Source organism: Pseudopodoces humilis, chromosome 7 (assembly GCF_049639895.1).
Source record: "Pseudopodoces humilis isolate 2021_Gansu_Grassland_sample_001 chromosome 7, ASM4963989v1, whole genome shotgun sequence".
Classification (NCBI taxonomy): Eukaryota; Metazoa; Chordata; class Aves; order Passeriformes; family Paridae; genus Pseudopodoces; species Pseudopodoces humilis.
Window position 1 is genome coordinate 30324689 of NC_142206.1, and position 12630 is coordinate 30337318.

Consider the following 12630-nt stretch of genomic DNA (forward strand, 5'->3'; position numbering starts at 1 on the left):
CAAGCTGCCTTCCCATATTTTTCATTTCTCCCCAGCCCTTTGTGAGAACTCAAAAAGCGCAGTCCTTACCAGCTGCTGCTGCATTCCCAATAGCTTGCAGTGTTGAACGGCCACTGCCAGATTTCCTGATGCCTCCAGTGCCATCTGATGACTGATTCTCAATATTGTGTTCCACTCTCGCCATTTCTTCTACTGCCTCTTGGTAACGCTCCATGAAAATCAATTCACCATAGCAAGGGGTAGTCTCCAGATTAAACATCAAAGCCACCTTTCAAAAGTAACAACAGATGTAATTACAGAGCACGTCAATGAAGTTTTCAAAACCCAAAGAGCTTAGTGGGAGGGCTATAGAGGAGACAAAGGAATAAAATAAATACTTTAACTGAAAAACATCCCCCCACACACACAACAGGCTGAAATGGTAGGGTTTTCTCCTAGAGAAAAGTGTCTGAAAAAAAAAAAAAAGGCCCTCAGAGATGTTTTTCAGTGATTATTACAAAGCTTACCTATTATTTGCTGCAGGACTAGGGCTGAATTAATTTTCATAACCCACACCTTTTGGAATGCCTCTTCACAATTTCAATATACTGTGTAATGAGAGATATCTATCAAGTTTGCCTCCGAAGTAGATTATTTCAAATAAATTCTTATTCAGCAAGGAATCCCTCCTCAAAATTTAAACACAGGGTAGCTAAGTAGAGCTATGCAAGTTCCTATTATGAAACCAACAACATAAATCCTGAATGCTTTATCATTGGTGATACTGAAAATCAAGGCAATAAAGCAAAACAAAATGCTCCTTTGGCCCTATAAGTAGGGAAAAGATCAAGTGGCATGCCTGAAATCAAACAGAACTAATTGGCTGATGTTAATGCAATGTTTAAGTGATATGAACTGCTCCGGTATGGTTATCTGAAAGTCAGCCAGGTCACAGCCTTTTACAGAAGATCCACTCATTGACGAACTTCAAGACTTTTTTTCAGAGCATCAGCTCAAAAGCCACACAGAGAGAAGTATGCACAGCTGTGAGGGAGCAAAGAATCACAAACATGCAGACTGTCAATTTTCAAGTCTTTCTGCCTGTTTTCAATACCACAAATTTAGTTTCAAAACATACCTCCTTCAAATGAAAGTAATCACTTCTTTGGGTAAGGAACACCTTTGTGAGTTTCTGCCATGGCATTGTAAGTGGAAGAGTGTAATGGTTTTGAAAAACTGATTAAATAAAGCAGTTCAGATGCTGCTTCCTAATGAAATTTCACATGAGCACTTTGTCTTCCTCAGTCAGTTGAAACACTATGCTTGACTAGCTCTCATCAAACATTTGCATGCTTTGAGAACACAGGTGTAGAGAAAATATTTTCACATAACAAGGCAGAAAAAACCCTGCATCTGTGGGATGTTGGTTTGGAATATCTTTGTTCCTACCTTTTGCTTCTGCTTCTGAAGTGATTCTTTCACTTGGAAGCCTTATGTTTGCTAAATGCAGAAGCAGGAACTTCATTCAAAAATCAAAACACATTAATCTTATTTACCTGGTGGGCTTCCACAAAGTTTCCTCTCAAAACACAAGAAACTAACAGTGATTCTGGGGGGGAAAGCATCATAGGAATGAGGGAGTTCTGCTGATGTGGTCTTGTCCTGCTTTCTAAATCACTCAAGCCAGACACACTACTGGTACTTCCCTCTGCAAGACAGAGTTAATCAGTATACTATTAGGGAAAATACATTTCACCAAGTAACAGCCACCCACCAAATAACAGCATTTCACATCTTTAACATAAAAATATAGAAGCAGAGTTGTAAGCAATTTTTATGGTAAAGAAGTCAACACAAACATCCTGTTAAAAATTCTCTTAACATTTCACTATTTGGTCAGAATTTGCAGTTTGGATCTCATCCCCATGTAACACTCTTCAGCAGCTACGTAACATGCACACAGTGCTAGGAACTGGTTCAATATGGCTAAAGGGAGAAGTCTAAAGCATCTGACCTATTAGATCAGTCCAGCATGCCTAAGCATGTCTTAGCTTACATGACTGTCAGCTCATTAGCTTTTTTGATGGTTTGCAGATCACTACATTGCTTGCATACTGTTTCCCGCAAGCCAAAGGTACCAAGAAAAATCTAATTCACTTTTTCCAGAAAAAGACACATGTGCTATTCTGACCAGAAAAGAGTCATCCAAAAATGGGAGATCTGAGAAGCAAAAAGATATAATTCTGTCCTGCACACAGCAGTAATTCACATTAACTAGTCAAGCAAATTCTTCATCATGTGCATTGAAAAGACAAAAAATACTACTTTTGTGGCTTAATACCTGAAGTACTGGTGCTTAGCTCACTACTTGTGCTTTCCAATGATGGACTGGAAGTTCCCTCTTTCCCATCTAAAATGGAAACAAATCAAAATCAGCACATTGAATGCACTTTTACTAGACAAGGTAATTAAAACTTACTGCAAATCACAGATTAGGCAACCTCAAGGGATCTTCAAGAGTTTACAAGATCTTGTAAATGCCCCACCACTGACATCTATGATGAACACAAAAACTGCAGATTTGAAGAAAATGCTAGGCTAGAGACTATGTTGGGGTGGCCCATCAGTGACTCACGTCAGATACTTCAAAGTTTCTTGTGGAACAGCCACTCCAAAACCAGACAGGCCTTTCAAAGGCTAAATAGAAAAAAGGTGAGGAACACAACTTTCTCCTGAGGCTGCCAATTTATGCCACAGATTCCTGTTAATTCACATGCTAGAAAATACTGCAACAGGAATGAAAATATACCAATCAGTCAGGACATAGTGGAGAAAGGGAAAAATTAGTACTGTAGTTGAAGTTCTCCCCTGTCCCTAATCAGACTATGTATGGAAGACGTTATTTGTGCAGGTGAGCTTTAGAAAACAAACTCAGTGCAAGAGGAACTGGCCTAAGACACTCCAAACCACTTAGAAAACTAAAGGAAATAAATCTAGTTCTCTGCTCCTAGGCCATGAAATCTGATTGCATTCAGCTATGAGCTCAGCAAAATTATGCGTATTTCAGAAGTGTCCTCTCCAAGTCACTTTTTCAACCCACCTGACTTGTACCTCCGATATCTACTTCGTTTCTTAAAGCTGGAGCGCCTGATTAAAGAGCAATGTCTCCTGGAGGCTCCAAGCTGATGTTCTGTGAAATATTTAAACCAAAACATTACCAAACAGCTTTACAGAGGGAGACTTGACAAACAGTTAAACACAAGTTTGGGAACTTGCAATATTTAAGGTCCAGACTGCAAAGTCTCTCTTGGGATATGGAGCTTACATGGTACGAGATACACAATAATGCTACAAGACAAAATCTCATAGCAGCAGGGCTTACAAGTTATGGGCTACAGAGAAGGATGGGAAACAGGTTCCTGAGTGTGTTGTTCCAGCTACTTCAACAATCATCCAGAATAATACAGCTTCCTCTGATATGTGTTCCTAACATGTTTCCAGACTAGGCTAAATCAACACTGTCCATGAACAAGCTGAGACTATTTGACTTGCACTGGATCCAACACCACCATGTCCTTTCTTATCACTGCAGTGTGACTTGTGACAAAGGCAAAGAGAAGCAGTACATCCACAAAGGGGAGGAAAAAAAGACCCAAACTTTCTGATTAGAATAGAGATCACTTCCGTTGGAAAATGGTGCAAGAACCAGGTGGTCTCCAAGTAGGTCACTCTCCCAGTATCTGCCAAAATGTGCTCTCTCAGTAAGATGCTCATGGAATTTAGTCTTGAGATCACTGTCTGGACAGCTGTAAGAGATCAGAAAGTGCCAAATACAAAGCCTACCTGCATTTCTGTTACTCATCACCACCTTGTATCGCCAGTGAGCTTCAGAGAGGTACTTGGAAAACTGTAACACGCGACTTCCAAAGGCATCTCCGCTCGCAGAAAGATTCAAGCACTCAACAAGCTCCAGCTCTTCATGAAGCACATTACTGGAGTCCCACGGGAGAGAACTCTGAATTTCTTCTAGGTGGTTGAGCAGCAATGTGAGGAAGGCCTCCATGGCTACATCATCCACTAAAAACCCAGTAACACCACTGGTGAAGTGTTTCAGATCCAGGTGGGTTGGCTTAGAGGTTTCACAGCTTTTGCCATCTAACATGGAGTCACAAAGATCTCGAGTATCTGTGTGAACTGTTTGTGCAGCCAGCAGGTGCTTCTCTGATTTTTTTTCTGCCTCTGTTAGGTGTTGTGGACTTTGTGAGGTGGAAGATCGCCGACTGGCACTGCCTTCTACACTCAGAGTAGTGCTCTTTTTGTCAAGGTCTTCATCCTCTGCATAGTCCTCAGGTAGAGGAGTCTCAGCATAGAGATCATTATAGGAAACAAAAAGCAAGGAGAAAATATTCTCCAAAACCTCCAGGCGCAGAGGAATGGGAACACTCCTTAAGAACTGCTGACACTTCACAATGTACTGAGGAAATACTGAAGAGCAGTCTGTACAATTAAAAACAAAAATAAAGAACGTTTATTACATTTTTTGGGGGATTCCTTGCTTCAACTTGTGCCTTCTAAGAAAATCCCAGAAGGATCCCAGGGAACCAGCCCAGTGGCTCAGACCCAATCATTCCTCCAAAAACCAAGTAATGACCAACATTTTACATTTAGAAAGGTAGTGTGCTTCCACCCTCTGAGCAATGCCAATCATCATTTTGTTCAATGATGTGCAAATTCAGATTACACCCATTCTAGACATTAAATCAGCTTCAGATCTGGGAAATCATAAACTGTTACAAAGTTATCTCTTGCTGTGATCCTATATCTAGTATCACTTCCTTTTAGCACTGTATTTTTTGTACAATTACCTTATATGTTTTAAAACAAGCCCAGTAGCTTATTCATACCTATTACTACTGAAGATAACACCTCAAAGAAATACCATTATACTTCCTTGCAAAGCATTCATAGCCCACTGAATAAAATACCATATGTACACAGGGTGCAACATTATCCCAATTTTAAGTGATAATTTATAGCCCATCCCAATTGGATGGAGAAGCACACGTTCCTGGGCATGAAAAAGGAGGCAAATCACCTGCTGGTTCTCCAAAAGCTGCATCCTCAGGGATATCACCAAGAAGGCTGTGTACACAATCCTTGCACTTGGCATGCCTGTGTGAATTCACACACAGAGCATAGATTGCATACTTCATGGCACAGAATGCTCGGAAGAGTGCGAGGTCACGCTGCTGACTCAGGGTGTTAGGGAGTGGGGCTGCTGTGGAGGGAAATCAGGGTGGTGAGGGTGTAGGAGGTAAACAAGAAAACAAGTTAATTTTCTCCTGCAGTTTCTGCACAGCAATACTTATCCAGTCTTACTTCCCCAGTGCTGTTTCTGTCTCAGCTTTGATCTCACTGCTACTTTTGGAAAAAAAGCCCAAACAACCCAACCTACAATAGATGGGGACAGAAAAGTCAAGTCTGGATCCCCTTCTAAAAAGGAAATTTTCTGTGAACTTGTGTAACAGGACCTTCTGCAGCACAGAATGACCAAAATCTCACACAATGACTCTCACTAGCAGTGTGTGGTTAAGCTATACTGCTGCATTTACAACAGAGGGGCAAATCCTGTTTCATTTCAGCATCTTAGAATTCTGTGTTCTAATACACAGTAGATGAGTAGGGAAACAGTGTAGACTATGTCTATGCTATGACTGTAGTAAGAATAGAGTACCATCACCTCTTCAGATTTGTACAAATAAATAGATAGCATGGTTGATTCACAGTGGCTGACACAATAGATCAAATACAATCTGCAACTGATTAAAGAAGAAGTACAGTCCCACAGTTTCCTTCACACATTTTTGATAAAGGAAAACTAGAGAAGTAGTGTACCCACTTCTCTTCCTCTTTGGGTTTTTTTTGAGGAAAGGTATCACATGCCAGAGACATGATCCCTTCTTAGTACAACAGAACAGGAGAGCTGCAAATTGTAAAAATCACATCATCATGCCCTTCACCCAGGAACACAATATAGTGTCATATATTCTGTTATGCTGAGTTTAGATGAATTATCCATCTACTGTAAAAAGGTTAAAAGAACCCCACAACAAAGAAAGAAAAAAGAAGCCCTGACAACCACACACAGTGTTGAATCAGTGCTTGGAATCCACTGTCCTGTATTCTTATACAAGTGATAGATTGTCCCTCTACCTGTTGTCATGCAGGAAAGGCATCAGCCAAATTATTTTTTTTAATAAAGCACTGTTACAAAGCACAATATACTGACAATGTCCACATCCAAATTCAAGAAATGAACAGAATTACCTAACCTAAGAACTGTTTCAGCACCATCCTCCACAAAGTTTGAGCACAATTGCAAAGAAAGCACTAGTCTGAACTCTTCTGAAAACTACAGAGCAGCCAAAGCAAAACAACTGGGAGCAGAAACAGTTGGAAACAGCTACTCCCTATCACTGCCATTCTAAACAGTGATAGTGATGGAAAATATAATGTAGACAGCAGACAGAACTGAGGAGACATCCAAGTATGAATCATTTGCAGAACTCACATGGCCACTGAAATTCTACTGTTGCCCAGAAGCTCTACACTAATACGTAAACACCCAAATAGCTCTCATTACACTGTCTTAAGAGGACTTCAAGCAGGTAAATTCAGAGATTTGATAAGCACAATCCTCCAGAAAAGAGAAAGAGTTAGCTGTCGGTCCTGTAAGACAGATACTGGTGATCAAAAGTAAGTTTAATACACTTTTCACTTTTGTTGGAAAAACTCAGATGCAGTGAGTCTGTGTTGGTACTTGTACCTAAATCCATCCTTTTCCTTGTACAAATACTGAAAAACAATCCTTTAACTAATAGTATTGTTTTTCCTATGCCAGAAATACTAACACCTTCTTCTTGAATACTGGAACTCATGAGGAAATTGTTGCTTACCATGACTGATCAAAAACACTGTTATGCACAGCCTGAACTCAACTGTTTACCAGTACCACTACTCTGGTTTCACTACTGCAGCTGACAGATCTGTACTGAAAAGAAGGGGAAGATGGGGGAAGCATATGGGGTGATGGGAGGAAAAGGCCTGTTAACACTACTACATCTGACAAAAGTTTATGGCTCCTCTCTTCCCTTTAAAGCTCAAAATAGATTATTTTAAAGGCAATCCTATTAAGATGTGCTTATAGAATCATCTAATTCTGCAATAACTGCTGGATTGAAAAGAGAAGAAGGACTTGTTTTCCATTAATTAATGTGGCATGAAAAAAAAAAGAGAAACCACAGCTAGAGTTCTTTTGCAAGTCATGCAGCTCCCAGAAGATATGATGGGACTGCCTCTTCCTGTTTTTGAAAGGCTTTGACAGAATTTAAGCAGAAAATAGTTAAAATGTAATAACTGATTAAAAAACCCTGTAACACCAGCAACAACAAAGCAATTTCAGAAAGCAGGAAAATAAGGATCTATACAGAGTCTATATAGAGGAATTGTAGACTCAATTCCTATACCTTGAAGATTATTCAAGACAAGTGTCATGACAGTTTTAACATCAAAACCGGTAAGAAGTAGGAATAGAAACAAACATCACAACAGCCTGATATAGAAGAAATTTGCTTCTCACTAGGTAATCTGGAAAAACCTGTGCAAGATCCATCACTGAGAGCTCTCCAAGCAACTCAGGTTGAAATTACATGTCCAAATTCACCAACATAAAATAACTACTTAGAAAAAAAATATTGTGGCTTTTTAGGTTCTAGTACACGCAGGAAAACAGAGCTTCTGTGTCATTATTAAGAGACCCTATCAGAAAACAGCTTTAAAATTGCAGAGCTGAACCTGGACACAGGCTGCAATCAAAAGAGTGTCTGAAGAGTCACTTTTAAGTGATCTGATATGCTTAGTAGTTGCAGGTATTTTAGGCACCCAACTGGAACGTGTGAAGATGAGAGAAGCGAGGCAGGAGTGATGTAAACACAGGCTGTAGCTGAGTCTTACTGATTTAAATACTAAATTTAAATTTGGTAACAGTGAATAGTAAAATAGAAAAAAAAAAACAACACTTTTTATCTCTTTCAAAAATAAAGATGCTGTAGTGCAAGATACTGTCAGTTTCATCTGGTTTTGCTCTTTGATTTTCAACTAAAGTGCACTGAATTACAAACCATACACCTCCTTTTCAAATGAAAGGTACTACATAGTTCAGAAGTTACAATGAGCAGCATATATCACAAGCATGTGCAAAGTCTTGTTACCATTTTAAAAAAGCTCTTTCAGAGATCTGTCCTTGTGAGATCAAAGAGATCTCACAACTCCTTCTTGAAAGACAATTTACTCCCCAACAGGTTTCTAAAATAATTTCCACATGCTCCCTGGATTTCTTCCACAAAACAGCTGGTAACTGGTATCTTACACAATTACAGAAGCAGGTCAAGAGAACAAATCCTGGCAGAAGTACTGAACATACTCAACAGATTGTCAGTTTTCTGTGTTCTCACAAGCCTACACATTTACCCTGCATCTGCTGGTCTCTAGCAGGAAATTTTTGAAGAAGCTCAATAACATCATCTTCATTCAGTGCCAGAAGATTGGTGAGATGATGCAGAGAATACACCGCAGTGTGGCAATCCAGACTGTGCAAGTGTTGCAACAGAACCTTCCTTGGGACAGTAATACTGAAAGAGAGAACAAAGAGGTGGCACAGATTTAAGTCTCAGCCATGTTTAAAGATCTAACTCCCACGCGAATTCTGACTGAACCAAACTACTACCAAACAAAGAGCATAACTGTAGCTTATGAGTAACTTCAAGAGCTTGTATATAGAGTCACTATTAGATGATTAGCCAAGAAAATACCTTCTCTATTTGCATGCATAAGCTGACTTAACAGGTAGATTTGGCAACATATTTTGGAAAAAAAGTCCTTTTGCTGATTTTACCTGTTTTGCTGCATGCACCATTCAAGAACTTCCACATGAGCCCACAGCCCATCACAAAAATCTTTCAATACTGAATCATTGCACAGATCCTAAATGGAAAGATAAATAAAACAATCTCATTACAACAAAGCCTCCAGCCAGTCAGCAGAACCAAGCCTGTGTCACACATGCATGTTTGCAAGACCTCCTTGTCTGGATAATAAATTTCAAATACAGAAAATTACCAGATTTATTACAAAGCCAGCAAAGGAGGGCTATTCTAACAGTCAGTTAAAAAAAGTTAATAAAAGTCAGTCAGCCTCCACCTGACACATCTACAGACCATGGAAAGTTGGCTAAATCCCCTTTCAAGAGTAGCTTATAAAATGCAAATTAATGCTTCCTAGTAACAGTCTAAGGCTAATCTCTAGAACTAATCACATACTCAAAAGATGACATACTGGGTAGCAGATGGTTATTCTCCTGTCCCGCATGCTTTTCTACTACATATGACTCCCTGCTAAAATCAGATCTAAGAGTTTAACTTTGCAGAAGCTACTGAATAGACTTCTGGTGTATTACCAACAGATAGTAACTCCCTTAAGGCATTGACAGTTTAAGTCTACACTACGACCCAGCAGCAAAAGGTTCGTCTCTCCACCTCTGACATCTAAGCCAGCCAGCAGGCATCATCTGAAGTGCAACTACACTTTCAGAGCTGGAATCCTGTCACTTTTCCACAGATGAAGACTGTCCTCAAACAAGGTGGATCTTTTGCTCACAGCTCTTGACATTTATCATTTCGCTTTGAGAATATGTATGGGGAATTTTCAGGCTACACGGTTGTTGAACTCAGGCCTGAATTAGTCACTACCCAGGGATGACTCACTGGAGGAAATTACATGAAAGAAAGATGCCCCAGCTCTTTCAAAACTAATCAACAACCATTGCTGTCTTTTCTCTGATGTTAATGGCAGAGGTTATTTATGAGTTTATGCAAGAGAAACTTTCAGAGTTTCCTTCGCAGTCATACTCCCTTCACAGCCAAGGAATAGGAAGCAAGGCAAGTGTCCCATTATGTTACCTACGTACGACTGTAATACCTTAACTTTTTTTATTCCATTTTGAGGAAGATTGACCTTCTCACTGAAAACTCCCTGGTTTCACTTGTTTTTACAAACGAACTGCATTATCTGGACTCAGACTGGGACACTGCCACTTGCTTTCTGCTGATTTACCTGAGTTTTGTGTAGACTCCATAGCAAAGCTTTTGCCGATTCCAAGCTTTGACAATGAGTCCATCCTAACAACACCAAGAGGCGGCTAAGGGGGTTGAATTCTCTCCTCAACAAGCTCTTCAGGCCCGAGTAGTCTTCTCTTTTTAGTAAAGCTAATGCAGTCACCTAGAAAATAAAAGGAAGAAGTATTCATTTTTCCAAAATGTGGAGACCCATAGTGCTTGGTAGACTATGTAAGCAAGTAGATATTTCAATATTAGCTTCAATAAAATAGTGACGTTCCGCACCCAGAACTTCCCTAAATTTATATTGTCCAAGCCATCAGTATACTCATCAGTAAAGATGTCTTTAGGAAAAAAACACCATTTCAAATGCTTATTAGAGTCAACTCAAATTCCACTCTACATTATCTTTGCATTCCTTCTATTGATTATGTCTCTGCCAAAGGCAACATGTAAAAGACCTCTGCAAGCACATTACGCAAGAGTTGAAATATGTTCAGTCTTAAAACCACACTTTAACAGTGACCACCTGCCTGTATTCTATTTCTTCTATGTAAATACATAAAAATCAATTAATTCATAACAGACTATTTTCACCATAAATTTTACCATGCAAACTGGTCTCATTGCCCCAAGTCTGCCGGCATCAGAAAGCAACAAGTTCAAGGTCATGAGGTAAACGGTGCCTCCAACAAAACTACAAGCAGAAAATGAGACTTCTTAAACCCTGAAGATTTAATCTTCAGTCTGCATGCAGATGAGCTTTTCTAAAAATCTCACCAGCAGTTTTATGTTCATTGCACTGCTGCAAGTAGCAGGGTTATCACCGTTACCTCCTTGTTCCTGTTAGTCATCACCCCTGGCAAACACTATTTGAATACAAAATGCTTCTGTGCACCACCAAGATACGTTCAACACGGGGACTGACTTTAGCCTCCATTGGGTTTCCCTGTTAGTGACTTTATGGCTGTACCAGAATCTGTTCCAGAAAGTGCTTGCTGCTGCTCAAGCAGTAGAAATAGGCTGTCTTCCACGAAGGAGCTTCTTTGGGATCTGAGAACAAACTCATCACAGTTCGCTCTGTATCCAGCTGCTCAGATGCAGATGAACCTGAAAACATCACAACAAGATTATCTTCCAGTAGAGAGGGGTGCCTTTGAGAGATGCATAATTGCTATTAATTGAACATGTTGGGATTCCTGAGGTGATTGAACTGTTACTGGCCAGAAATGGAACATACTCCAGCACAGATGACCCTGAGTTGGAGGCGAACAAATAAAAACTGTACACATATATCAAGTATCAAATTTCTAGTTACAAGCAAGATTTTCATCAAGAGAAATGCAGAGCAGATTAAAATAGAACACAGCAAGGGTGGTAAAGGAAGTGATCACAAAACACAGCACAGACTGCAAAAATGTAGGGGAGTGAGCCAGTGTTCCTATGCCAATTACTTGTTTTAAGGATCATTTTAGCATTGTCTTTCAAAAGACTCCATGGTTTGTTAAAGCACCTTAGCAAGAACACTGCCTGACTTCCTGACTACTTGTCTGTTTAATGCCTTAATGGTTTTGTTAAACAGGAGACTAATACCAAGCAAAAAGTGAAACAAACCTTTTTGTATTGCTTTTGACAACAAAAACTTTTCTCTTGTTCTTTCTGTGAGAACACTACTATAGAGGCTTAGCAGGCCATGGCTTTGTTTCCTCAGCATACAGTTTAGTAGCTTCTCTTCCCTCAGTGGGCTCCCCTCAGCCCAGCATACATCCAAGAGCTCCCTGAATAACTGCTTCATTTCATCTGCTTGATGCTCCACCTCAAAAGTCACTATACTGAGAGCAGCATAAATTGTATCTACTAGTTCTCTTTGATTTAGTTCAGCCGAAAGCTCAGGACTGCTCTGAAGCCTCTGCAGAGATTTCAAGGAGTCACAAAGAAACTCAACAAAGATGTTTTGTAGAGAGCGATACTGCAGGAGCGAGGAGCTGTGTGTGCCTTGTTCCCCCTGGAAAAACTCCATCAGGGCTTTTGCCCTCTGGGGAGCCCGCAGCAAAAGCTTCCGGAGAGCTGAAACAACATCCAAACTGAATTTGTGAGAACAGTCATCCCTTCTTTGGCTGTCTGTGATGTGCTTGTTCTGCGTGCACTCAAATGCTTCAAACAGTTCCTGGGAAGGAAATAATAAAAGAGTAAGCCTTTTAGACTACCTTAATATATGAAATGAATTATTTAAAAAATAGATTAAACTTGAAAGCAAGCAGATAAATCTATTTGGAAACACCACACTACCTAAGAAATCCATTAATAATGGTCCACCTTGTCCAGTATCTTTCCTAGAAGAGTGAATATGCCTAAATACGTAACAAAATACAAAGAATCCTGTAAAACACAAGTACACTATAAGGACCATGTACAAGCAAGGAACCATAGCAGTCCCTATGGGATGCCTGAAGCACCACCATCTAAGCAATGTCCTAAT

At 39.9% G+C, this 12630-nt stretch overlaps 1 protein-coding gene across 5 annotated transcripts in view; it reads right to left on the reverse strand.

Annotated features, from left to right (window-relative positions):
• The window catches only part of ZFYVE26 (zinc finger FYVE-type containing 26), a 47047-nt gene that overhangs the window by 30332 nt on the left and 4085 nt on the right, over positions 1-12630 (reverse strand). For 4 of the 5 annotated variants that reach the window (XM_088057210.1, XM_088057209.1, XM_014249854.2 and 1 more), the window contains exons 4-14: positions 11766-12318; positions 11125-11261; positions 10150-10314; positions 8933-9021; positions 8509-8669; positions 5075-5257; positions 3823-4476; positions 3080-3169; positions 2321-2389; positions 1536-1687; positions 70-268 (exon numbers count right to left, since the gene is read on the reverse strand). In XM_088057210.1, coding sequence (XP_087913336.1) covers positions 70-268; positions 1536-1687; positions 2321-2389; positions 3080-3169; positions 3823-4476; positions 5075-5257; positions 8509-8669; positions 8933-9021; positions 10150-10314; positions 11125-11261; positions 11766-12318 — 2452 coding nt within the window. The remainder of the gene's footprint in view (positions 1-69; positions 269-1535; positions 1688-2320; positions 2390-3079; positions 3170-3822; positions 4477-5074; positions 5258-8508; positions 8670-8932; positions 9022-10149; positions 10315-11124; positions 11262-11765; positions 12319-12630) is intronic. The other variant, XM_088057208.1, reaches the window with a different exon arrangement.